At 38.6% G+C, this 27,984-nt stretch overlaps 1 protein-coding gene across 3 annotated transcripts; it reads right to left on the bottom strand.

The window, feature by feature from the left end:
• Positions 1-4,313: 4,313 nt before the first annotated feature.
• LOC109031296 (venom protease) lies at positions 4,314-27,449 on the bottom strand. 3 transcript variants are annotated; one of them, XM_072299185.1, is made up of 8 exons: positions 27,160-27,449; positions 21,488-21,924; positions 13,508-13,783; positions 11,580-11,737; positions 10,662-10,765; positions 9,524-9,780; positions 8,075-8,265; positions 4,314-6,437 (listed from the first exon to the last, which is right to left on the bottom strand). In XM_072299185.1, exons 2-8 carry the CDS (start codon positions 21,561-21,563, stop codon positions 6,273-6,275), a joined length of 1,227 nt encoding a protein of 408 aa, XP_072155286.1. In that variant the 5' UTR covers positions 21,564-21,924; positions 27,160-27,449; the 3' UTR covers positions 4,314-6,272. The 3 variants fall into 3 exon arrangements, with proteins under 3 accessions (XP_072155286.1, XP_072155287.1, XP_018898286.2); XM_072299186.1 differs by having other exon boundaries at positions 21,488-21,845; XM_019042741.2 differs by lacking the exon at positions 27,160-27,449 and having other exon boundaries at positions 8,075-8,241; positions 9,521-9,780; positions 21,488-21,963.
• Between the last annotated feature and the right edge of the window lie 535 nt (positions 27,450-27,984).

The raw sequence follows: 27,984 nt of genomic DNA, 5'->3' as shown, positions 1-27,984 counted from the left end.
TTTTCGAGTTGTGGGGGGGGGGGGGGCAAAGGGGTCAAACTTCGGCCTTATTTTTCGCTATTTTCTTGTTGAATTGATGTGTCTACGGGGTTGTTATCGTGGTTTACACATGTTATACATACCGGTTCCTACGTATTTTTACACGAAAAATCGAGTTTTAATGTTGACGAGTCGATATATCGATCGGTCCTATAGATTTTTTAAGATTCTTTACGGAAAATCGACGATTTTTTGAGATTGAAATTGTTCATTTTTGATTCACGGATGACTAAATGCACCTAATATGACTGTAGTAAACCGACACTTACGTATTTTTTCTTGTAGAATCGATATTTAACGTTAACGAGTCGATATATCAATCGCTTATATCGAATTTTTGCGATTTTTTTAGGAAAATCAATGATATATTGGTATTGAAATTGGTTATTCTCCATCCGAGAACGACCAAATTTTGGGTTGGAACACATTTCCGGTCGGGTTGATTTCCAGTTGAGTCAAGTTTTCGAGTGGGGCACATTTCCGGTCGAGTAGAAATTAAAATTTTCGATTACCGGTCAAGTGAAAATTCGGGTGGATAACGAATCCCGTTGATTGTGGTTTCCGGTCGGTCAGATTTCCGATCGAATCAAATTTTCAGTCGGGGCAGATTTTCGACAGGGACACGTTACCGGTTGGAAACAGTTTCCCGTTGGGTTAATTTCCGGTCATGGCAAATATGGAGGGATTACGGTTCCAGTGAATTGGAATTTTGGGATGGGTCAGATTTCAGGTTAACTCGATCACTCGAGGTTAAAAGTACCTAATTAATTATCGAAGACAATTTGCCAGCATTTTTATCCTCATATACGGTACCTATTCCTCCATTTGAAAGTATCACTTTTATTACTGGCACCTAGGAGAATTCTGCCGTGCGAAGGAAAAACGCCGCCGGAGGTTGCCGATTTTCCACAAAAATCTTTCTAGAAAACTTACAGTTTTTTCGTCAAAATTTTCAAATAAATTTATATCCAATTAAACTCAATGTATCTGAAAATTTCAAGACAAATTATTCATGACTTCCCTCAAATCTGAATGTTCCAATCGAGAAAACATGGTGACATTCGGATGCTCATATGAAATTTTCCATAAGCAGAGAAGTATTGCTTCAACCATTTTTCGTTTGGTGATGATTGAATGTCCATGAAAATATTTTAATGACACACGGATATTTTTTAATTAAATAAAGAACCCATTAGTTCATCTTTAACTCCAATAATCCCGTATACCACTGTTTTACACTGTATTTTGAAACTTGAGTCGTTCGAGCACAAAACGCCTTCAATCTGCCATGCAGGCGAAACCAACTCCTATTCACGCGGAGCGTGTTCGAAGAGTTGCTCGATACCCTTTTGAAGGCGTTTTAATGGACGAGACGAGAGCACGCACCTAGCCGCACTCTTCAATTCTTCATCTCGAGGTTTTTGGAATAATGTTTCTCCGTCAGTTAAAAGATACAGCTCGATTTTAAGAAATTAAAATTGTGTTGTGCTTCTTTATACATTTTTCTAAAACAAAGTTGATGAATGGATTAAGGTTTTTAACAGAAGAAAAGAGTAGCTAACAAAAATGACTTCATCTATTTTTGATGTTTCTGCTGAGGCCGACATTTGCAGAGGTAAAAGAGAAGGCCGCACAAGCCTAACTAAACCTTTTTGGACCTAAGGGAGAGTATGTATTGACTTGCCAATTAAATTTTTCAAAAATACTTTTTTGGATCAATTTGATAATGCAGAGAGTCTTCTGCAGTTCACCGCGCTGCGACCGCCACAATCCGCGGACCACGTGTTTTTTTTGCAAGCTTCCGGTCAATTGGACGTATTTCTGTCGATCTGAACTATTTGCGCTAAGATATGAGCCCTGAGACCCATAAGAATATATGAGGACTTATGTGTAACAATAGCGGTCACTTACATCTGCCATTTTTAGGGAAAACGCTTTTTTCGAATTCTGGAGCCCTCAAGAATGCCTGTGCAAAGTTTCAGGCTTCCAACCAGGGTCGGATTAAGGGGGTGGCCACATGGGCCGCGGCCCATGGCGGCAAATCTATAAAGGGCGGCAAATTTTGCAATTTTTTTAAATGTAGGTATAGAAAAAAATTCGGATTTAGAAAAAAAAAATTAGAAACGAGAAAAGGCGACAAAATCTTTACTTTTCTGAGAGTATGGTAATTTCTACTTTTGTCGTCTTTCAGTGATATAAGAGGCAGCACCTTTAATTAGTCGAGTTAAGAGAGAAATCAAACACGCAGTTTGGCCTGGAACGGCGCGACTTACCTAGAGAGAAATGATGACGAGGACTTCAGATGAAAAGGAGAAAGCCTCTGCGCGGCGATCGGCATGTAACACATATATAGCGCCTACAAAACTGCACGAATACTTCACACATTGCATCAAACACAGTGCGGTCATTGCGGACAGCGTGAAACGGATAGCGCCTACAAGAATGCATGAATACCTCACGCATTGCGTCAAACACAGTGCGGTCTGCGAGGCCCAGCGGCGGAAGTTAAAATCATTAATCCAAATTTATGTTTGTTCTTTCATAATTTTTTCGTTCATTTCTTATGAATGGAAGGCCTTGTCCACACAGAGATAGATTTACGAAACTTAACTTTCGCGCAAAGTTCCGTGAACTTTTGCCAGTAGTGCTGACAGGGCTTTCCCAAAAAAATTGTTCAACACCAGTAAACGCGTCTATTGCACCCCTTTCCTGCTGGCACGTTCATTTAAATCACTAATCCCATTTTTTATCTCACGATCCGAGTTTCATACGACACAAGAATCCAGGTATGGAAATTTGGCAGTTTTGAAAACGCCTTCAATTGTGGTGTGATACCTCACGCATTCCGGAGAGTACGTATAGTTGTATCACTGCGCCTTAGCGATGCGATTGAAGATTGATATTGAATCTGCCTCCACGGCCACGCTAGCCTTCTTGGTCTCAATTTGCCGTTTTTGCAGTTTTGATCGCAGAGTTTAAGAGTGATCGAGTTAGGATTGGATTGAACCAATACATATTTTTTATAGAAGAATCAAAATAAAAAAAAAGCGTTAAAAAATACAACTGAATAAAAGGAACTCAAATCATCAATTAAGTGCAAGAAAGTACAGTAGAAAATGTGCATAAAAAGCTTAAATAGAACGGGAAAACACCTGAGAATATTACACAAGCATAATCAACTGGTGCAAAATCCATAAACAAAAAATTAAAATAAGGAGATGTGCTCAAAACTGTTGCACTGGCTCGTTAATGGTTTTCATTGATGTTTCAAAACGAATGAGAAGGGTGCGGCAAAATACTAGCGGCCCATGGGCGGCAAGCTGGTAAATCCGGCCCTGCTTCCAGCGCAATTTTTTGGCGAGATATGAACCGAAAACCATTTTATTTGTAAAAACAGCAGCATTGAGAATCCACTGTTCTCCCCGGAAGACGCGGCAGGACACCGTGGAGATTCGAACGAACTTGCGATAACTGCCCGCGCACCGGCCATGGGCTGCAGCTGACACTCAAATGATTTGTATCGAGACCGTATGACCAGAATTGATGAGTTTTTAACTGATTTAATAATTTGTCCCTTATTTTTGTTGTAGAAGTTACAGACGGTTTAGTTTTTTGTTCAATTTTATTAAAGAATTAGCATTGATATACTTTTGGTTCATTTCAATCGTTTCACCAGCCTTACCCTCCCTTAAGACTATGTTTCATGCATAAAAAAATGTTTTCAGTAAAAATAGCGGTTGTCACATTTTTTTCAAATCGCTGTTACTCCTTCAATTTTTCACTTACATAGATCGTAAAACGTATGTTTTTTACAGGAAGAGTTGCTCTTCATGAAAATCTTTATAAGAATCCTCTCGGTTCTACGGCTGGCTAAGTGAAAAGCTTCGAAAACTTCAAATGCGATTTTCTCACAATGTGAAAACTTTACAGCTGCTAATGTTACTTATAAGTCCTCATATGCATAACAGGGCTCACGTCATAATGCCCTTACCTCCATTTGGCAGAAATATGCCCAATTTGACTCCGTAAGGCATCTAAGGGTTAAAGGGGAAAATCTATCAACAGCTGACCGTCAAAGTATTCTTGGCTCATTCTTCATCTAATGATGGCTAATTATTTTCTACTTGATTCAATCTACTTGTAATGACATACTCCATTTCACTTTTTTAATATTTTTTATTTTTTTAAGTTATTATTGCATTTTATACATTTATTTTAATATCATACAAGGTCCAAATATTTTGGTAGATGACAAAAATAAAGAAAATCCAACGTAAGAAACCAAATAAAACAGTTTATTTAAAGAAAAAATCATCACAAAATGCAGACACTTGCATCTGCTGTGTATGAACAATTTGGTAACAATATCAACAAGGCAGGTAGCGTAGAATTTCATGCAAGTCTTTGAGTTTTCACCAAGCATCATGAAAGCAGGAAATTATGAACTTTGGAATTTTTCAGCTTAGCAAATTTGCCACTTCCTGCTACAGATATTGCAGTAATTATGCGGGTCATCTACAGAGTTGGCACACTAATTTATTTTACTTGAAAACTACATATTTCTTAATGCCGGGAAAAATCTGAGTAAAACTAAGGTTCTAGTCTCCGTTCTAAACAGCTGTTTCCGAGGAGGAAAATAACATTTTGCCAAAAACTCAATGTGACAATAATGACAAATTTTCGTTCAAGCTTACCTACATTTTTTGTTTCTGAGACTTTCAAGATATTATATGCAAATAATTCATCTAAAATTAAAGGCAACTGAGAGGAGGAATGATTCAAAATTTTTGAAAAACTGTCCTTTCAAGTTTCAACTTCTGCTAAGTTGATGCTCATATGCAATGTTTGTTACAAACACTTTGTAAACACTGTAGCAACTTGTTCGATCAACTTTACACAACAAACCGATGGGCCTATCTATTTTGGTCATTCTCCCAAATTCAAAACAATACTGACACTTAAGTTAAAATGAAGGTCTTTTTCGTTATTTTACAGGACCAAATTACTCCATAGATGGAAACATAAATAGCTAATGGTCCCACGCAATGAAATTTAGGGGAGAGAGAATAAGACAAAAAAGTTTTCTACGTGACATTCTTTGAAAAAATATTTCCTAATTTTTAATGCACTGCATTTGAGTCTGGGAGAGATCAGAAAGAAACTTTGAGAAAGTCTGATTGTAGATAATGAACTTTTCTAAAGCATAAACTAATTGCGCTCAGGCTATTATACACTCTAAGAGGTTGCTTTAAAGTTTTCTTGCATATTAAAAGAAATGAGAAAATCGAATGGTCGTTGGAAAACGGTTTTTGTTAGGTTTATTCTGGTTTGAAGTGCCTTGACTTCAAAACTCTGGCACAGAGAGTATTTTTAACAATGGTTTTACTGCAAGTTAAAGGATTTTTGACTGAGGAATCTCAACATACTGCATACAAGCTTTTGAGGCTGATGAACCTTCTGAGGCTTGAATTTTTCTGAAGGAATCAGTGATGTAAAAATAATACAAAATTTGGACACTAAGCTCTAAAGGCTCCTGATTCATGGTCTTACACTTTGTTTGCTAAAAACAAACAGCAATTATGCAACAACATTAAGATTGTACATTCTTCGTGCTCTGAGAAAGCTTGAAAAAAATTTGAGCAGTGATAGCTGATGACAAGTTAAGCGCTATTCCTTGAGCATGAACGTGATACTTTTCCATACGGAGACAGTGAAAACAATGCAATAGCTAGAGATGAGACAGGATGAAAAAAAAAAATGATAAATAAAAAAAAAAACAAACACACATGATAAAGATGGGTACCCAGGTAAACCTCGAATTGTGATCCATAGGCTTTGGCTTTTGTTCATTTATATATTTATTTTGATTTTCTTAGGTTGAAAATGGGATTGTTGGGACTTCGATTCACCTGGCCTTTTCAGCTTCTGAATTTTTATGCCTTGATTACCAATTTAGTACCTATGTGTTCTTGATCCTTTCGTAAGTATCATCAGTATTTAATGTTTGTCCATCGAGACAATTATTTTTCAGCCTTAAAACATATCAACCTTTTCATGATTCTGACCTTCTGTATGACTTGATTGCTAGCTACTTATTCACACAGACTCATAAAAGTAATTGAATCTGTTGGATCAAAATATCAACTTAGAGAGAGAGAGGAAAAGGAGGATTTAAAAACAAACAAAAAATTCTCCATAAAATTTACCACAACGAAGACAGTTAAAATATCCAATTACGATTGCCAGACAATTTTTTCAATCCATGGAATATAAGCTGAGACACGAGTGTAGACGCCTGGAGATCCAGCAGTTCCACATATTCGTCCAAAAGAGACTATTCCAACCTGGCTGTACATACAGTCGCCTAACGAGATCTGGAGAGGACCTCCTGAATCACCCTGCAAGAAAGATTGCAAATACTCAATTGAGAATTCATCTTACATTCAAGCTATTTTGAAATATTTTAAAAAACAGACAGGATTTCAACTGTAAGGAAAGATCACAATAGCTCCATCCCTGATTTTAAGGAACTTGAACCTGATTGAAAGGCTCATACAATAAGACTAAAATTTATATTGTTTTGTTCTTTCAGCATTTTTACTGCTGAATGGGCCTGTTGCAAACTTTTGCTAGAGCAAAAATAAGAGTTGTTTCCTATAGATAATGCCTCAAAAATCACGATGAGCGCATCGGCAAAGTCTGAAATGCACTCATAACTTCACAATCTGCATAAGAAATTTGCGTTTTTTTGAGCTTCCCGCTTCAAAAACGATACTACGGCACAGGTGAACATTTTGTTAGAAGAGTCGCTCCATCGTCGGCAATATTCATCATGGCCGACGCTTGCGCAGTTCCGCGCGTATTTCGAGGAGAGTTCAAGGTCAATCAAGGCGGATGAGGAAAATATGAACGTAAACATGCCGATTGTTATCTGGTCTAATCCTGTTCAGGTGTTATCTCGTCCCATCACAGGTGTTTTGGCGGATTGTCGTCGGCCATGATGAGTATTGCCGACGATGGAACGACTCCTCTAATAAAATGTTCACCTGTGCCGTAGTATCGTTTTTGAAGCGGGAAGCTCAAAAAATCGCAAATTTCTAACGCAGATTGTGAAGTTATGAGTGCATTTCAGACTTTGACGATGCGCTCATCATGATTTTTGAGGCATTATCTATAAGAAACAACTCTTATTTTTGCTCTAGCAAAAGTTTGCAACAGGCCCATTCATAGATATTCCCCATAAGTCCCCCCGAAAAGTCCAGTATCTTTGACGGGGACAACTGTGTGTTGCATACTTATGATGTCTCAATACTGGAGCAATCCTTCATGAGCCATTAGTGGAGTAGTGGTTAAAATATTAAAATGGTGTTCAATTTTGGCCCCAATTGACATGTAACACAGGTCCAAAAATGTTATATATTCCTACACTTCCCCTACTTCCTATTCCTTCCCCCATTATCTCTATACTTCTGTGAAGTTTTTCAGAGATTCCTACTTGTAAATATGAAATGACTCTTTTGGAATTTTTGCAAGTTTTGAAAGGATACTTGAAGATTTATATTACAAAGAAATTTTCTTCTGAAAATCAAGTGACAAGTTCATTGCAAACACAAAACATATAAGATTCACCCTCAGACAAAATATGTAATCAAAACTCACAAAATAAACAAAATTAAAAAGGCCGACGCGTTCCAGGGCGTCTGTCAGGTCCTTCAGGGCAGAATCCAATCAGAATCTACCCTGAAGAAGTAGACTGGCGCCCTGGAGCGCGTCCGCTGATTTTATTTTGTTGATTTTGTGAGTTTGAGTTTGATATTTTGATTCTGCACATTTAACATTGTTTTTGCCTCAATTTTGATACGCACAATTTGTTACCTCGGTATTCTTGGTATCCTTCTTCCTTCTCAAGGTTTAGTTTATTGATAGTGTAATAAATCAAAACATTGGCATGATAAATAAAAGTATTTGTGATAACTGAATTCTGTTATCCCTTAAAGTTTATTTACAGTTTGTCAAAGAAAGAAATGAAACTCACTTGGCACGAGTCCTTGCCCTTTTCTGCACCAGCACACAACTGTATCCTGTCATCTATACCATTCATCAGCTGAGCTGTTCCAGCGTTGCCCTTAAATGAGTCATTACACTTCTTGTGACTAACAAATGGAAGTTGAATTTTCTGCAGCATCGGACTCGATGGGCCCACTGATTCCACCAAAAAGATACCAGAACATGAAATACAAAAAAAAACATAAAATTTTCCACAATTACAAAGGTCTACAGTTATAATGAGACAAAGATCCAAGATTGAAATACTTCTCGAATTTTTAGAGCTGAATGAGACCAACCCACACAGATCAGTCATTTCGCATCTTCTTGGAATCCACTCCTCCGAATGGCCCTCACTAAGTAGACCGCAACCAATGTGATGTACCATTAGCTGCTCTTAGAAGAAATGCATTGCATTTCAACTTCCTTCTGCAATTCTCAAAGTGGGGTCTCAAAACTCGTCCGTCGGAATGACTGATATATACAGATTGGTTTTGGTGCTAAATCCAAAAATGCCATTCATTTTTCTCTATCACGAAAAGATTTTCAGCAAAATTGAATTTTAACCACCCAAAAAAGGACAGGATTTTCAGATGTGTATGAGGAAAGAGTTGATGGTATTTTCAGGTTTTTTCAGGTTCAATAGCCAAAAATACACACATTTCAAAGATTCATCAACTGGGATCTTTCCCTTTTTTTGAAAAAAATTGTTCTGAATAGCCAAGTTATTTATGCGTGGGTTGGTTTTTTTGAAATGTAATGAACTTTTAAGTTCTTTCTAGTCTTCAAGAGCAGAGCTAGAATAAGAGGAGAGTAAATTAATAGTACCAACTTTTAATTTTGTTAAAAGTGAAAAGAATCAAATAGTTGACAGTCCAATAGAAAAATACTTTTCACGAAAAATACTGTTGCGTGAGAAAGTTGGAAATTAGAAAAACTATCAATTGTTTTAATTCTAAAGACTTGTTTTCCAATTTTGTCCACCATTCCTTCAACAGTTCTTACATAAACTGCATCAAGGATTTCAAAGTTGCATTGCCACTGAGTTTTTAGGCTCTAAACAGGCAACAAATTTGTATTAGCACCAGAGCCAGCAAAAGTTAGCCAAACAGTCAGTATGCTCGACAACAAAGGATTTCATTATGAACTTTGCAGCTTATCTTGAGTTGATCCCTAGCTGGACTCACAAAAGTGTATGCAGCTTGCACAAAATTTCATTTTTTACATTTTTTATCCACTTTAAAGTCTGAATTCAACTGCGCAGTGCATCTGATGAGTTAGTGGGAAAAATTTTCACCCCGGGGGAGAAGGCGCTTCAGGGCTTGCTTTGTTCGTAAATTTTTCTGAAATGAATTCCGACAACAAAATGTGAAAGCTTGGAGAAATCTTTAGCAGACGCATTTATGCTGTAAACAGGTGGGTGAAGTTGTCTTACCAGCCTCAAGTCGACCCCAGCCAGACGCAATGCCTTTGGTCCCAGGTATGGTCTTCTTAGTTTGGAGGCACAAGGGACGTATGTACAATGAAAACTCTACTTTTCTGTCTAGTTCCACTAGCATAATGTCATTGTAAGTAGATTCAGACCTATACTGAGGATGAACAATTACGCGAGAGACCCCATACGTCTGTGGCGTAGCGTCATCTGATTCTGTACTGAAATCTAGCTCTCCCAGCAGGATACTTTGGATTCCTCCACTGAAATTGAAAAGCAGAAAGCAGAACATAAGACAGAACGCAAGACAATAAAAACTGTGCAGAACTATCAATCTGGTTAAACATATTTGAGCCATTAAAATTTGTGTGTAGTGCCAGTAATTACAATTCTTTTTAAATTAATTTTTGATCCGTAGAGCTTTTTTAATGTGTGTTTATTTGGAGTGTTGGTGCGAGTGAGATTCAAACTTTATTATAATTTTTTGGGAAAGGACATCAACATGAAAAGACCTTAACGTCATTGTCCAGTTTTTCTGATGGGGACATTAGATTATGGCATTTGAAGTCCAAAATCTATTTTCCCACTTCTTTGAGCCCACTCAAGATCCAATTCTGGAGAGTAAGCATTCATATGGGTAATTCTCTAATTGCTTGAAGTGCTTCTTGCAATTTGCACACATCAATCACAATTTTGGAATTTTTTTTAACCAATCATCTTACATGTATACGTTAAAGCCAATGTTGGATGTCCGGGCAATGACGTCACTGGCCGACCAATTAAATCAATGACAGGGTGCTTTGACTAATGCATACCTTGGCCAGTCACTAATGTCATTGGCCTGTTCCTCACATTGGCCATAACATATACATTAAGTAATTGAAATTCATTATTTTGTACTCAGTGGTGTGGCATGCTTTGCAATAAATAGATTTTTATGCCATTTAAACCTGTGGAAAAGGATCGATAAACAGGGTGGTCGCAGTTAGCTTAAAAATTGATCCTTTACCATAGGTTTAAGTAAATGGCAAAACAATCAATTCATTGAAAATCACGCCACGCCACTGTTTGTACTGATGAAGAGTCATCATTGAGAGGTTTTGGTTGCTGGATCAGAAATAAACGAGGTCAAACAAATACTCACAATCTTGGATGCCTCTCACAATGTGCAGCTGAGAGGACAAATCTATCGCTGATGAGTGAACCTCCACACTGGTATTTAGGCGGAGACCCAAAGCCAATCAATGCCTGAAACCAACAGGCACATACTGAAGCTGGAGAAAAAAGATTATTTTTAACTAGTGTAGTAACAATTTAAAAGAAAAGCAATGCTTCTAATGAGCCTCTATTAGGGACTGCAATTTTTCCAGAGGAAATCTTTTAGATTGATCAGGGAAATCGAATCCAGAGAGGATGCTAGTTAAATCACAAAATCTTTATGATTGATAGAGTCAATTCTTGGTTTTCCAACACAGCAAGACTTAGGTTTTCAAAGGTAATTGAAGGAGAAATACTGGTGATACTTCTCTCCTCTTCATTCTTGGATCCATAGTGTTGTCCAACTTTTTAAAATTTTTAGTGAAAAGGAAAACTTTTAAAACATATTTAGAAACAAATTCTGGAAAATTGGTAAATCGTTTGTTTAATCAACAGACTCAAATCATGCCTTTCTTTCTCTTTTAGAGCATCACCTCAATTTAGGAATCCATGGCTGTGAGGAACTTCAGTTAATGAGATTCTACAGTATTGTGGACGTAAGAATAAGATTCATTTAGTGTCCATACAGATCTGTTGTGATGATGATAGTTCTGAAAAATAGTGTTCTTCAAGCTTCTCTGAGGAAATTTTCTAAAGACTTATTACGTCTAACTGTAGCGTTCCATCGAAGATTGAGTACCTGTTACATTATTTTGGCTACATGCCTCCTTGCAGAACAAACCTCAGTAAAACAATATTTTATTTCTATAATGTTTCAAGTCAATCATTCCCTCTGACGAAGTAGTAATCATAAACTTAAGAGAAATGAAATACGTGTAAAAGTGGGTAGATATGAGATATATACCATGTGGGGGAACTCTCGAGGTGAGGCATCGCTGCCACCGGTTATTAACTGCTCAACATTGTCACAATGCTTTGTCTTGTTGGCAGTCGCTGAAGGACCACTTTGTAAAGTGATGATGGAGTCCTCTTTCCAGATCAGCTTTTTGTATTCCTCGCATTCTGAAACCAATTAACCGTAATTAAAAATTTTCGTTCATTGATCTCAAATTTACATTCCCTTCATGAAAATGGAAAAATCACAATTTGAGGTATAAAGAGCTCTCTAAGCCTTACCTCTTGGAGCCAGAATTATAACCACAATTACAGCTTCAACCAGAATCATTCTAACTGCATTAAGTATCAACTAAAATCCTCTCATGATTTATTTCTTTTGAACATGTAAATTGGTTATGAATACCTATTTAAGTTACGACCAAGCAGGAGAAAGTTTCAATTTCTTACGATCCTATGTTTCCTCATTCTTCATGACCTCCTGAGCACGAGGAGCTTTTAGAATTTGAATATCTTAATGCCAAGTTCAAGAAAAGCAAGGATGAAAAGGAAATTGATCAGCATTTTTACACCCGCTATCTTAGAGAAATGTGAGCGATTAAGGAGAGCTTCTCCTTCCTTGCCACGCACGGGCCAGGAAAATACAAGCTACACGGCATCATTTGTTTCAGAGCCACAGGCTCTGCATACCTATGAAAAACAGCAGCAATGTCACATCTTACAAAAACAGATGTAAGAATGCTGTAAAATTCACTTTTCAGACTCCGCTTTCTTGAAATTACATATATCACATGAAAGATTGAATAATAAGCTTTTTGTGCTTGGAGGGTAATAAAGAAGATTTTATCAAATAATAATGAAATTCAGCCAGCTCCAAATCCTTTGTTTTACTGTACAGTTTATTCTTTACTAGTAGTGTAATCTCTGCAAAGTTTCATGAAAAATATGGTAGTTGAGCTTTCAACAGAAAATGCTGAAAGATGTCCTATGAAATGAGTTACAGGCAGATGAGTTCACGATAACCTGTAAATGTCCAGCAGACAGCATTATGTGTATCTTTAATTACATCAATACTCAAAATCATCAATTTTGAGCCTTGAACATGGCAGCTTGAATAGTTTTTTCTAAAAATTTAGTTTTTTCCCTGCAAACATAAAATCGATGGCTAAAAAGCCAGACTAGGTATGTATCTCCATTTGCAACGTTGTAGACTTCCATTTGTATAGCATTCTTTCCTTGGAAAAACTAATTAATGTAATTTCTTGAAAACTTCACTAGAAGTTTCCTTCTCTGTTAAAAGAATATAAGTACTGTATTTTCAAACCATGAAGTTGAAGGAGAAATGAGTCCCATAATAAACTCAAACTTTCAAATTACCTTGAGATTTACAAAATGGGACCAATTTGTTTTGGGAGCCTGACTGTTCCCATCTTCAGCAGATGACAACTGAGGCGCTCGCAGCGCCCACTTCCTTTTAGTACGGCACTTTACAAGGTAATGGTACTGTCACAATATCATTTTCAGTTTTTTGACATCAAGATCCCTATTCCTATTAATGACCATATTTTTAATTATGCTTTCAGCATTCCTATGGTTGATCCAGAGAGTAAGCATGTATGAATGCTGTTTCCTTAAAAATATATTGGGACCGCGTTAAGCAGAGAGGAACCAAGCCACATCATCTATTGCCAAATTTAACTAGGCAATATTATTTTTTACAAGAGAACGTTTGTGCAGATTCCTCACAAAATTTGACTATGATTAATTGAATTTACTATGCAGAAAATTCACTGAAATTTGTCCGAAAATCCGCACAACCGTTTTCAGATAAAAAATTAAATTGTCCAATTAAATTTGGCATTAGCTGATGCGGCTTGGTTCTTTTCTGCTAAACGCAGTCCATTTAAAAGAGAGAGCAAGGCAGAGAGATGTGCTTACTAGCAACAGCTGTGGAATATTCTCCAACAGTTGGCACAGGTGTAACGGCCGGTCGTCTTGTAGAGGTGGCCTGAGCGTTGAGGGGTGTGACACTGTTCCAGTCTGCTATTTCGTATGGTGGACAGCAAACCACCGGAGCAGACCCCTTGAAGCCACATCTGCGGTGGACAGGAGGGGTTTTTCTCTGCTTGACCAACGTCAGCGCCGCAGGACAATTGTTTAAAACTTTGCAGAACCATGCTGGATTCTCAGTTGTTGGTGCTAAACACTGCTGACCTAAAATCATTAAAATTCAACATTAAAAACATGAAACGAAAAATATGCCTTGATCAGTAAGTTTTTAGTGCTTGTTTAAAGTTAAACTTAAGCTTTTATTGAACCCATGATTTTTCTGGTGAAGAAGCTAAAAAATGTGAAATTCTCTGAATTATTTTTATCCCACCAAAAGAGCTCTCACTCTTGTTGATTTACAGATAAAATGGAATAAAAAAATAAGAATATGATGGTAAAAGACCACACTGCGGCGGCATTGTGATAATTCCGTATCATTTGACTCCGGATTATTTTGTCCTCTGTCACACGTAAAAAACTCCTTCAATTGCTCTTGATACTGGCCAAATTAATGTGTGCATAGATTGCCTATATTGACAACTGAAGGGGTTTTTAAGTGGTGGATGACTGACTTCACGTAGGGCTGTCCCCGAACCGATGAAATCGCTCGTTGGTTCGTACGAAACGATCGAGCGATCATTTCGTAATCGTTCACTTCGAAAAAATCGTTTCGAAAGCCTGTTTCGATCGGAATCTGTTTCGATCGAGCCTGCTCGATCGAAATCTGCTCGATCGAAATCCGTTTTGAATTTTTTTTTTTTTTTTTTTTTTTTTTTTTTTTTTTTTTTTTTATTAAGTAAAAATGTACTACTGGCCCTTACGGGGCATTAATTACGGGGAGTTAATGTTCGAATAAAGCTTATCTTAAAAACTAATGTTATAAAATTTTGTTTTTAATTTTTTTTTTTTTTATTTTGAACCAATTACATTTTTTCGATTCGAGCAATCTCATTAGGATTCCCGTGGGAGTTTCATGCACCGCTGATGAAAGCTCTAAAACGTCTTCCGAAGAAAGTTCACGGGATAAGGGATCCCTGGCTAAAGTCTTCCCAGTAAAAATTTTTTGGAAGGAACAAGACCAGGTTCCACATATTTTTACGCGGTGATTACCTACTTGTATATTAAAAAAGCCAAAACGGGTAATGCTCGAAAAAAAACAGGAACCCTTCTACCCGTTTTGTAACTTTCTCGGGAATCTTTGATCCCTTATCGGTTGAAAGTACTTTCGATGGATGTAAGATGCTTTTGATTGCATATCAATGCCATACTCCGTTGCGTATCGCTGCGCTGCGCTGCTTCGCGCCGGCCGTCGACCGCGTTTTTTATCTCCCTCTGGCTTCCCTTCCCGGAGGCTGCCTCACATTCAGCCCGCGCACATTTTAGACCTTTTTGACCGTTTGCTTTCAATCGGTCGTGTTATGACTATGAGTAACAGCAGCCTCCTCGCGTCAACTGAACGCCTCATTCACATCTTATCTTTCGGGCAAGGCATTTTGTGACCCATTCTCCGTTCTCGCTCGTTCCCTCGCACCTGATCCTCCGCTCTGCTCCCGGTCCACGCATCCACGTTCGCCGGCATCTCTTTACTCACTTTTCCCCCTCATATTGCTCTTGTTTTTCCTCGATCTCGGATACCTTTTCGATCGAATGTCACCTGTTTCTTAGCCGTCGCCTTTGCGTGTCGATCGCCACCACTGCGTTACGTGCAACGTGCCTCTCTGCTTCGCTTGGCGTGGCGCTGCGCCACCGGTCGCCGCCCGTCGGCCGAGTTTCTTCTCTCTTATCTCTCTCTGACTTCCCTCCTCGGGGTTCACCTCACATTCGGTCCAGCGTACATTTTGACTATTATTTGCTTGAAACTGGTTATCGCGTCAACCAAAACCTAATTGGCAAACATCACACATCTTTTTCGGGCAAGGAATTCTACGGCGCGCTCAGCCCCCCTCCCCCGCTCATCGGTCTCTCTTCATTTACCTAGTTTTCCTTGTTGTCGATTGTCTATCTAGGTCTTCACTGTCGCCTTTGTCTTTGTCCGCCGATCGCCAATTTGCCATCGCCACACTACTCACCGGTCTCCACTCAGATTTTTATTCACTATCACTTTTTTCCATTCCTTCCGTCTCTCTCATACAAATGAACTCGTCGCGTTGGCTGCTCCAGCATGTTTTGATTACCTTACCCGCTTTTGCTATCTCGTCCAATGATGCCGAAGCTTTGCTAATAATATTTTTCAGCACTTTAGTTTTCATTTTTTTAATATTACAATCTCTACAGCAAGAGGGGTATCCTTCATTGGCGTATCATGTCTGGAACCCCGTAGCCCCCTCCCCCCTCCGTATGGTATCATTGAAAATGGTATCATTGAAAAGTCGTCTTGCAGAAAGGACTCCAACAATCAGATCAATCTCCAACTCACCTTATGGACGGGTTTTCAATACACGCAGCAATGCACTTTCTTCTAGAGACTAAAATGTATTTTTGGTAAAGAAATATGGACTCAAAAAATTCATTTATATCAGAATTGAGACAGAATAATGCTAGAGAACGAAAAATCTATAAATATTGAGTTCAAAAAACAAACAAACAAACGAAAAACCTCATTTCGTTCTGCCGCGACTACACCTCTCCGCTCTAAACTTATTGTTTTAGAGATTAGCCCCCCTCCCCCCGAAAAAAATTATGAATCTACGTGCATTAAATGCGTCTGCCAAGAATTCATGCGAAATCACGTACAAGAGTTTTCAGATATTTATATATTTTCATTTCTAAATTTTAAAGGATTTTAAAGTTTCAACATTGGAACTTTTTCTGCATATCAGCATTTAAAATGAAAAAGGTTTTCAACAGTGAGCCAACATACTGAATTAGGAAACGCAAACGCCTACATTTGCTGTTGTCCTGGATCCAAGGGAGCACGCATAGGGGTTCGACTTGCACTCTAGGTTGTACATATGAAGGCTGATAAGGTTCAGCTCTCCCATAAATGGGAACTAACGTGAAATCAAAGTAATGGTATAAACAAATAAAAATAATTAACTAATTGAGGGGATTAATCAAAGGAAAGGAAGAAATTAGTAAGTAAGTAAATATAAAAAATCCAAAATTGTATTTTTTGACTTTGTCCGTTAAATAACATACCTATGCGTCTCTTGCAGTCATCGTCCCGTCATGTAAATTGACCAGCTACGGATTCACTCTTGAGAACTCATGCTTTTCGATCCCAAGTAGCATAAAATCTGCTCTTTGTCGCCCCACCCCCAAGAGTTGTATCTTCTGCAAAAAGAAGGAAGGAATCCCTTGCAGAAGATACGCAATTTGCTGACCACCTGACTTTTCTACTTACACTGTTGAAAATTCTGGAGCGAAATTCTATGCCTGAGTCTATATATACTAGGGGGCTACGCCCCCTGGCCGCTACGCGGCCCAACCCCTTGAAAATCGACCAAAAATCATGAAAATCGGCCCGGTAGAAGGCTGGAACTAAGCGTCACCAGTTACGCAAAATTAGGAGGTCTCGGAGCTTATAGTATAGAAGATAGATGGCGCCGAGAACTCCCGAATAATTTGAACGCGGAGCGGAATTTACATTTTTTTGCGGAGTGTCATACGCTTTCATGGTGCAACTGTCACTTCGCATTCATTCCTTTCGGGGTTTTTGGGCGCTATGTAGACGCCAACACCGAATTTCACTCCTCAATTTTTAACAGTGTGTACCGGCCTTTTCCCCGAAACACGTAATTTGATCACGTGTTTGATTTCGTGAAAATATGTTTTATTTTACTCAATCTGGCGGTCTGGCACTTACATCTACATCGTGGCTGGAGCTATAAGTCGATGAAGGAGGGGGAGGGATGATGGGATTCTCATATGGGACTCCGTCTGGCGCAATGGACAGAGGACGCGCACCGCGCAGCGCAGCGCGGCGACGCACACTGTGATATTTGGCCAAAACCTCAATTTTAATTTTTTTTTTATTGGTGAACCAATGTGATATTCGAAATCTACACTATTTTTTACCCTGGTAGACATGTATGTACCATTTCTCGAGTGGCTCAATTTCCCGCGAAGAGACCACGAAGTTACCTAATTCTCAGCGATTATTTTGAAATGTTTTGGCGCGCTACTCGTCGATCAGTTTACTTCAACTGTGCGGCCATAAAAGGGAACTTCGGCGATATGCAACACATTCTTAGGGGCATATTCTACACAACTAACCACAGTATTTTCGAAATTTCCTTTTTTAGTGATTTTCACAGGAGGTTGAAAAGTGATGTAAAAGTAAACGTTTTTTTCGAAATTCAGAGTCCGATTTCTTTTTGCGCTCAACTGCGCTCAAGCGGCTTAAGGCGGAATGTTATAGTCCAAAGTGGGTATTTTCAGGATTCAAGGGTGACAGACTGAGGAAAACTGAGGAAATTGAAATTTTTGACCTTAAAGATGGACTTTTGAGCGATTTTCACAAACATGAATGGGAAAAATTATGTAGATACTAACAACTGAAATTGTATTTTTCCAACAGCTCTGACCCATTTAGTACCAAATTGGGTGATATTTGGTCACGCAACCTGTTTCTCTGGCCCCTACGCCCTCGAAGGAGGGATGAAAAAAATAATTTGAAAGCGGATGAAAGGGTCACTTTAAAGTCTTGCAAAAGTGTTTAATCCGTTATCTAACAATCTCTTCGTACATTATCCTTGAGTATAGACATACTTATGCCATGTTTTACTTTTACAGACAAATTTGAGTCCATGCGGCCGCGGGGTGGGGCTTTAAAAGTGGCCCCCTGGCACCATGAAATTACGCTGAGAAGCACATTTGAGGCACAATTTCTAACCCAGCTGAAATGCGGCATCTATTTCAGCCTATGCTCCCTTTTTTAACACCTAACCTATTTCGACACGTGACACGTGCGTAGTTCAGCCATCGTCTGAAGCGCTGATTTTGAGCACTTTCTTGTACTTAAGAAACGTCCTACCTAATTTATTAAAAAAAAAAAAATTATAAAATGAAAATTGGTAAATTTTACGAGTACGCAAGGCTATAATCAGCAGTTTTGTCTCCTTTGCCACTGCAGAAACTTGCTCAGGTTTTATGGGTAAATATATCATTTTTTTTTTTTTTTTTTTTTTTTTTTTTTTTTTTTTTTTTTAAATTAAACGAAACTTTTTTACAGAAAAACGGAGGGGGGAGAAGAAATATGTGGGAGGGGGGAGAATGAAGGATTGGAGAGAAAAGAAAAAGGGGGGAGAATAGAAAAACGGGGGTGGAGGAGATTATAGCCGAGCGAAAACAGATGACACATTGGCGGATTTATGGAAACTGCCCATAAAAAAAGAAAAAAAAACTTCACACCCTCCTCCACCCATTTCAAACTTGATGAGTTGCGTGTCTGTAAACATGGCTACTGACATCACTGCAGCTAAATGATGGAGTAGGTGAGCAAAAGTCCGAATAAATTGTAAGTCGTCCCAGGCAAGAGGCGAGGGCTGAAGGATAGCAGACAGGACAGAGAGTCGCATTAGGTTACTAGTTACTTCCTAAAAGTTCGATTCATTCGATTTTATAAAGAGAAGTTGATGAAGAGCTTCAGTTGAACGGTGGCGTATGTGTATAAAGATAGTGAAAGAGGAAGGAGACGCGGATCACGCGGACGACAAAAGTGAGGAAGGGAAGAGAGTGGGCAGTAGCGGCACCGATAAGAGCTTCAGTCAAACGGGAGCTAGGATCGAGATCTTGAAAGAGGAAGGAGTCACAGTCACAGTCATGGGCGGCAAGGGGAAACAGAGATACCTAGTCAGCGGTGCCGTCACCGAAAGGAGAGGTGCATGAAACAAAAGCTATGCGAGGTGTGAGGAGCACTACTGGAGCAGGTCAGGCGCCAGGGGTCAAACCAAATACCGAACCGAAGAAGAGTGTAATTGTGTGATATGAGGAAAACGAACGGGGACGAGATAAGGACGATTCGATGTAGGATGATGAGGGCGTGTGTGTGTGTGTGTGCGTGCAGTACGGGCCGACACATGTATACTGAGCGGATGCAAAATTCGAACGAAATGGTCAAAACTGTCTAAATGCAGCTAGTATCATTATCATTGTCGCGGCACGCGCAGCGCTGGCGAGCGCCGAGCCATACTACCAAGGTCCATTGGATCATTATTGTTATTGGTAATGGGCATTTGGGCTAGGAGCTAAAGGAGCATTGAGATCGGGAGGTAGGGTAGCGTAGCGGACCTCTGATACTTTACAAATAAATGGTTAGTAAAAAATGAAGTGAATGCGATAAGCGCATATATTTTGAATAAAAATTGATCTGATAAAGTAACGTTAGTAAATAGACGAGAATAGAGACCTGGTATTTTCATGGTTTGTGTGGTTAAATTAATTTGTTTTGTTGTGGGAGGGGGAGGGGGAGAGGAGAAGATTAAGCACATGGAATGCTTTTCGGTAATTCTATGTATACAGAACACATGGTAATAATATAATTTGCGGACAGAACTGCTACGGTACTTAACGCTGATGCTGTTATTTCAATCGAATTCGAAACGAAGAAAAAAATTAGAGGAAGAGGAATTCTTGACAACAATATGAAAATTCTGCAATTATTTGCTAAACATGGTAAAAATCTTTTTTCAACATTAAAAAATAACATTTCGATCGAAACGGCTTTCAAAACAAACGTTTCGATCGGGCATTCCGATCGAGCATTTCGATCGAGCAGTTCGATCGAGCAGTTCGATCGAGCAGTTTCGATCGAAACAGGTCTTCGAACGATCATCGAAATAATCGATCGATCGATCGATCGGTTCGGGGACAGGCCTAACTTCACGTCTATTAGACCGCTCTTAATGCCGTATTACCTACTGTCCGTGTATTCGGTTTTTTGTTTTATTTTTACCTTCCTCGGCATTTTCAAATAAGACTCACAGAGGTAGGTAAAATAAAAGTGAAAAAGTTTTGATAACTGTTACGTGATCGACTAGTTTTACAACACCAAAAAAATGTTTAGAAGAAGTGATAAAAAAAACTATTTTAAAAATCCGCCATAATACTACTTCCTACTTACAGACTTTTTAATGTAATTTTGCTGTAAAAAATATTGAAAAGGGTCTTTCTGTAAGTACATTTCAATGAGAGGTTCCCGTGAACATTTCTGAAAGAGGCTATTCAACAATCACTGCCATACTGGGGTCAGCATACTGACATAAATTATAACTAGACATGATATCAAAATGATGTCAAACTGATTTGATTTAGAACGCAGGCGATCTGATGTCGCTTTACTTTTACTTTCACTATGGAACTGTAGAAGAGAGACAAAAAAAAAAAAAAAAAAACCCCGAAAGTTTACAATAGTGCTTGATGTATACGAGGCACTTCAGAAATGTACTTATGGAGAAGATTAAGCTTACGATCAGTAACCAACGATTCACGCTAAAGCACTTTAGGAGGACTTTGAAACGAAAATGAGAAAAAAGAGAAGTGAAGAGAAAACCAAAGATGTTTTCTTAAAAAATACTGATAAAAGGTTTCCCTTTACGTAAATTTCATCATATTCCGTCAGAATTGTTAAAAAGTGCTTCCTATGTCACTAGAGTGGGCATACTGATATCGGCCCGACACTAGACCGAAGGTTGTCGAACTGATATCAGATTGATTCGCGACTCATCAGAGGCGATTGACTAACTCACTTTCACTAGGAAAGTGCGAAACAAAACAATAACACTTCAAATCTGGGATTGGGCACCTTGTCACTTCAGTATGGGGTTCACGGGAAGCGCAAGCTAGGATCAAGAATTAACACTAAATTAGGCACTTGATGAGGTATTTAGACAAAAAAAAAAGTAAAGAAGAGAGTAAACTGTTGATCACCTTCTTCCTTGGGCTCGGTGTACTGGGCCGCGACGGTGGCGACGAGGAGTAGAAGAAGCGCGGACACTCGCGGCATGGCTGGCAGGCGGATGGCTTTGAGCCGTGCGTCAAGGTGAGCTTCCGTCTTCGGCCACCTCCGCCGCCTCTCGGCCCGGCTTCAGGTATTCTGATCAGCTCCTGATTCTGATTGCGAATTCCTCCACTTCGCTAACGGCAGGTTCCTCCCACCTCCAAGCGCTGTTGCCAGAGTCGCAGATCTCGACCGTCGATCCTCTTGTCAGATGCGGGAGGTCCGAGGGGATTCCCGCCCAATATGAGATTTCAGCTCATCATTCCGGAGTAATTAGTCAAAAATGAGCTTGGTTGGGAAAAAATGATTAACTGTCTATCCCTCGCCTTTTTTTGACAATCAGGGAAATTCTTGCGTATGTTTCGAACTGCAGGGAGGTCGCAAAAATGTAGAGTTGGAATTCCCTGAATTTTTCAGGTTTTCTCTGACAAATTTTAAACAATTTTCTGACTTCATACACAACATGGAATGATTAATAATAATTGTAGGATTTTGTTTGTTTCGAGCTGCAGTTAGGGAGGCCGCAGAAATAAAGAGTTGGAATTCCCTGACAAATTTTAAGCAATTTCGCTGTCTTCAGACACAACATGGAATTTCAGCTCATCATTCCAAGGTAATGGACAAAAATGGACTTGGTTGGGAAAAAATGACTAACTGGCAGACCCTCGCTTTTTTAAGAATCGGGGCAGTTCCTGATACCGCTGCGTTTGTTTCAAACTGCAGGGAGGCCGCAAAAATTTAGAGTTGGAATTCCCTGACTTTTCAGATTTTCTCTAACAACTTTTAAGCTATTTCTCTGTCTTTAGATACAACATGAACTTTCAGCTCATCATTCTAGGGTAATTAGACAAAAATGGACTTGGCTGGGAAAACATGATTAATTGGCAGACCCACGCTTTTTTTAACAATCAGGGCCATTCCTGATAACTCTGCGTTTGTTTCAAACTGCAAGGAGGCTGCAAAAATTTAGAGTTGGAATTCCCTGAATTTTTCAGGTTTTCTTTCACAAATTTTAAGCAATTTTTTTGACTTCATACATAACATGGAATGATTAGACATGATTTTAGGATTTGTCAATCCGGCGAGGACACGAACTGAGAATACAAAATTCGCCACGTCTCCCTGACTTTCGTTGCATTCTGCCCTCTTTCCCTGAATTTTCCAGGTTTTCTCTGACTGTAGCCACCTTGCAACTATTGATCTAAAATTACACTTAGCTGAATAAAATGCCAAGAGGTTTTTTTGCCCATTTTTCGACCAAAGTTGGAGCGGAAAATGTGGCTCACGAGCGGTTACCCCTTATTTTCAGTTAGTTTAACTGTCAACCTAAAAATTTTATGAAAAAAACACTGAACTTGCCACCAACATCTTACCTCAGCAGGGTTGGATCAAGTGATATCTTCTCAAAAATACCAATAAAAAAAAAAAAAAAAAAAAAAAAAAAAAAAAAAAAAAATCAGGTTAATCATTCAAATCCCAGATTTTTATGAAACATTACTTAGAGAATTGAGTTAAATCAACATTAAAATTTTTTTTTTAAAAAATCAAATTTTATCTCCTTTCGGAAGGAGGGAGGAGTTTTGCGGTCTGATAACTGAAAATAATTTAATTTTGAACATTGGTTAGGCGATAAGAACTTTCTTTCGGTCCCCACTGAACAGTCAAACAAATTCGCGATGTTTCTTTCAGCCAATATGTAAGTGCGTAAAATTTTAAACCCAGGTTTGTATCAAATGTCATTCTTGACACTGAATAAAACATTATCACGGGAAATTGAGAATTTTGAGAGAAAATATGGCAACTCAGAGTTAATCCACGCTTTCTTAGTTGTTAATTGCGCGGTAGGGGTAATACTCACTACACTACTCAGGTGCGAATGATCACCCCAGAAAGAGAAAAATTGGCGACTGAGCATGCGTTCCGTTTTGGGGCCACTGCAAAATATTATAGAGAATCAATGCACGCGATGACGCGACCTATGGTAGCAATTAAAGTCGACTGATGGTTGATTGACGTAATGATGAGTAGTTACCGAGTGCCTCGCTTGGATCGCGTTGCACTCACGTGCAGGCAGACAGATGCGTCACTGAATGCAACAAGTTTATTGTCATTTTCCCGATCGATCTTTCAGGGTTTGAGATTTCGCAGGGTGTCTAGTGTTTTCCATGTGGGAAAGTCCTGATGAAATCCTGATTTTTGACTGCTAAATCCTGATTTTTGACTGCTAAATCCTGATTTCATAATTTTTCCAAATCTTGATCAAATCCTGATTTTTGGCGGAGAAACTTTAGCTCCACAAAATAGCTCGATAAAAAAATCCGATCGGATGACCGGCTTCTTTCAAATCCTGATTTTACGACCGATTTTTCCTCAAATCCTGATGAAATCGGGATTAAATCCTGATTGACCTCAAATCCTGATGGAATCGGGAAAATCGGGCAAATCCTGATGCTAGACACCCTGTTTCAATAATTATACTTTGGGCGGCCATATTCGAAACTTTCTAGGCCGTCACTAAGAGGCCTACACTTTTTTTAGCCGGAACAGCTGGATTTAAAAATGTTTAATTTTCTGACTAAACATACAGTGAGAAAAAATATCAAAGTGCCTTCCCGTACAAAGAAAAAAAAATAATAAAAAAAGTTACTAAAATTGATACTAAACAAAATTAAAATAGAAAACAGTAAGAACTGATTTGAAAAAAAAATAATCAAATTAAAACCAATCGGAATAAGTAAATACAATTATTTTAAGATGAAAATAAGAAATAGAAGTAAGTGAAGCTAAAATAATACAAACAGAGGAAAAACCCTGTAAGAGCAGAAATCTAGCAACGTTCTAGTGTACTTTTTGATTTTAATCATCAATGAGGTTGAAATGTAGAAATCGCAGATAATAGTAATCTAAGGAACTGCAGGAGGACGAGATATCAGCGAAAAAATGGAAGGTCGTCATTTTTTTGGCACAAATAAGTAAAAATAACAAATTTTACGACATCGTGAGAAAAGAGGTAGGTATAAAAGTGAATCTGCTCGTGCTAAATGACAACTGCGAAGAAAAAGCTCTGACAAAAGGTCCGAAAGTGATAACCTACAGCAGTATTGCATGATTTAAAAAAAAATAATGTCGTTCATCATTGTAATATGGGAGCGTTACGTGCAGTCCCAGTACGATTTAAAAAGTGATTTTAATTCGGAGAGGTCAACACTGGAATCTGTGTTTACATCGCTGATTGATACCATAAGACGAGCACATGCGACGTCATCAGCTTTGGTTCAAGGTCGATCAAAATCGAAGCAAAAAAAACGGGGACTCGCGTGTGCTGACCAACCGCATGTCACCAGGAAAACGACACTCTTAGAGCCTTTTAACGACCAAGTTTCAAATAGAGATGCAGATTAAATGGACGTATTTCTGTCAAAGGGAACTATGTGCATTATGACGTGAGCCCTGTTATGCACATATTCTTATGGGTCTCAGGGCTCACGTCTTAATGCACATAGTTCCGTTTGATAGAAATACGTCAAAATAAGCGATCGCACTGAGATTCTTGTAGCTACTTAAATAGTTCTTCGTATTTTTGGAATCAATAAAGCAATCTGTTTTTTCTTTTCTTGTTTCTTCTAAAGCAAACTAAAAAAGCTGCTCGTGTCTTAATATCAATTTGAGCATTCTTTTAGGCAAGTTTAAACAATTCATTACTGCTGATTAGTTGAGAAAAACCGTGAGAGCAATGCGTAAAATGCATTGCTGACTGATAGAAAAGAGTGCTTTCTCAGGCAGAGTAAGTGGCTGAAGTTAAATATTTTTTTTTCTAATCATAGATCTCTTTACACGGCTCCTAGGATTCCTACATTAAAACTCTGAAGTTGGGGGGGGGGGGGGGGGCGCGCTAGGTAATCGCTTGTCAACAGAGCTTTGAATTAATTGAAGTTTCAAATGTTGTAGAATCCTTGGTGCCTAGAACACCTAGCTCATGCAACGTTGATTTTTTCATCACACAAAATGCAGATTGGTAGGGAATGAATAAAAAACACTTACATACAAGGGATGTCTTAAAACTGATGAAAAAATTTTTCTAGGAGGAAAACTTAGGCATTTATCAAGATATAGTCTGAAACTTTAGTCTTAGTAATTAATTATCTATTGCGCGAGACTTTGACTTACCTGAGTTAAAATTTAACCGAGTTGCAGAATTTTGAACAAGTCAAGTCGCGTTACCCCTTCAGGATTTTTTTGATTTTACTTGCGAGGAAAAAAAGGAAATTTATGAATTGAAGGCTTTATCGCACTTTACAGGGCCTTCCGAATGTTTATTTATACAAATTGAAGGGAGAAAAGCGAGAGGAGCTTGAATGCATTGCGAAGTTTCAGTCGACAAGTTATTGATTTGAGCACTCAAGAACGGTTTAAAATTATCTACCTATTGCAACTCATGTGAACATTTTCCGTGATTTTACGAACATTTTCAGATTTTTGACGTGACGTTTTCACCCGCTAATAAATAAAAATATAAAGTTTTTAGGTGAAATTTCGAAAGGTTCCAATGCAAGTAAGTCCCTCTAGCTCAAATGACAGGAGTTAATTTTTTCATAGGATGCGGCGGCGCGGCGGGACATGCATTTCCTTTCCGGAATAACTTTCTTTGGTTTGCACGCAGCTTTCTCGGTACTCGGATTTCCCCAAAAACCAGCAGTAATGCTTTTTTCAAATTATTCCTTAGTTAAGGTTTCTAAGAAGTGTTCAACAATTCTCTTGATATCCTCGAACAAATTGAAATGCCTGCCTATAAAGCTTTATCAAAGTTCTGGAAAGAACCCTGAAGTCGCAGGGGTTGAGATCCAGGACATTAACAAGGTGCGGGAGACAGACAATCCCATAATTGGACTACATTTTGCAATTAGGAACTATAAATTCTGACTCAATATAAAAACAACGTATGAACCATTAGTTCCCCCATGCACATACGTGTTTTTTCGGATGAGCCAGAATTTATAATTCCTAATTGCAAAATTAAGTCCAATTTCCACGAACTCCTGATTGTAAAGCACGGTCTGGGTATGGGCGATGTCTGTATGGAAAATAAATGTCTCTTTCATGTCTGGCCGCTTCTTGGTAATGCGATACCGCTTTTGCGGTAATAACAGGACTCTAAATTAAACTTCAAATTTATCAATATCCTTTCTTCCTCGGAAATTACGATTCATGGGATATCTTTTTACCCCCTTGAGGCTCCTGTCTTCTCGGAAACTTGCAATTCGCAAAATCTCTTTTTCCCTTATTGAGAATGAAAGCGAAAAATACTGGAGGGATGAGCACAATATAGAGTTTTGCCAAAACTCTGTGACAAGAAGTCAAATCGGTTTCGTTTTATAGGTGATTACTAAAATTCAGCCTAAGGTACTCTATGTAACTGATTTTTAACAGGTGCTTTCGTTTGCCTTCAAGGAAAAATGTTCGATAGGTATTTTTTGACATTTTAAACGCTGGCTTATACTCTAACTCTAGATGGTCCTGCCAAAATCAACTTGATGAGGCAACAAAACTGCTATTTTCTGTATGTAGGCAGAAATGGACGAGATTAAATTGTTTTTAAAAATACCTGATGAGTGATGGTTCCGATAAAAAATTCTTCCGCACATACACATAATGATTAAAACGCCGAAATACCTGAGATTAGTTACCGCACGTCATGCTTACTTACGATAATTAGGTAACTTAAATTTATGAATTAGGTATCGAAAAAGTTGAACTGTAAATCCTTTCTCCCTGACATACTATCTCCGAAGATGTGATTTTTCCCGAAAGATGTGATCCCTATTTAGAAACCAACTGCTTGCACGAAAGAATCAGGCCAATCAAAACGATAAAACTGAGCTGAACCGAAAATTACGATCATAAATGTAGATCTGTTGACCGCCAGACCTGTGAGAAAAGCTACGCGCACAAACTTTAATCTTTACGTACGGACACGGTGCCGAAGTGCTTATCATTCATTCATGATTTCCTCAGGTAAATCCAGTGAATATCCATACGTATACGAGGCTATTAAAGTTTTGGAATGTGCGTTGTTTCAACTCGACGGAAGACATCCAGGGGAAAAAATGCCCAATTTTGCAATCCGGAAATTGAGACACATTTTTTGGAACTCAAGGCAACTTTCATCAGAGGTAGCGCCAAAGAAATCGTCGGAAAAGTTTATGTTAGAAGCGATAAAGCTCCACGTAAAAGTTCAGATTTTTCCTGTCCAGGAACAGGACCCATTTATAACCCCTTTGGAGAAACACGATTTCCGCTTGAAACGCCCACATTTCCACGTGATACTCTACACATAGCATCGGAGTTAGTTTAGTTGCATGGCCAGCTCGAACCCAACTGCGGACTAACTGACGACGGCTGCTTCGTCATTTTCCGGTAGATTTGACCA

The sequence above is a fragment of the Bemisia tabaci genome, chromosome 4 (genome assembly GCF_918797505.1).
Source record: "Bemisia tabaci chromosome 4, PGI_BMITA_v3".
In the NCBI taxonomy this organism is placed as follows: Eukaryota; Metazoa; Arthropoda; class Insecta; order Hemiptera; family Aleyrodidae; genus Bemisia; species Bemisia tabaci.
This window is presented reverse-complemented; position numbering and strand designations above follow the sequence as displayed.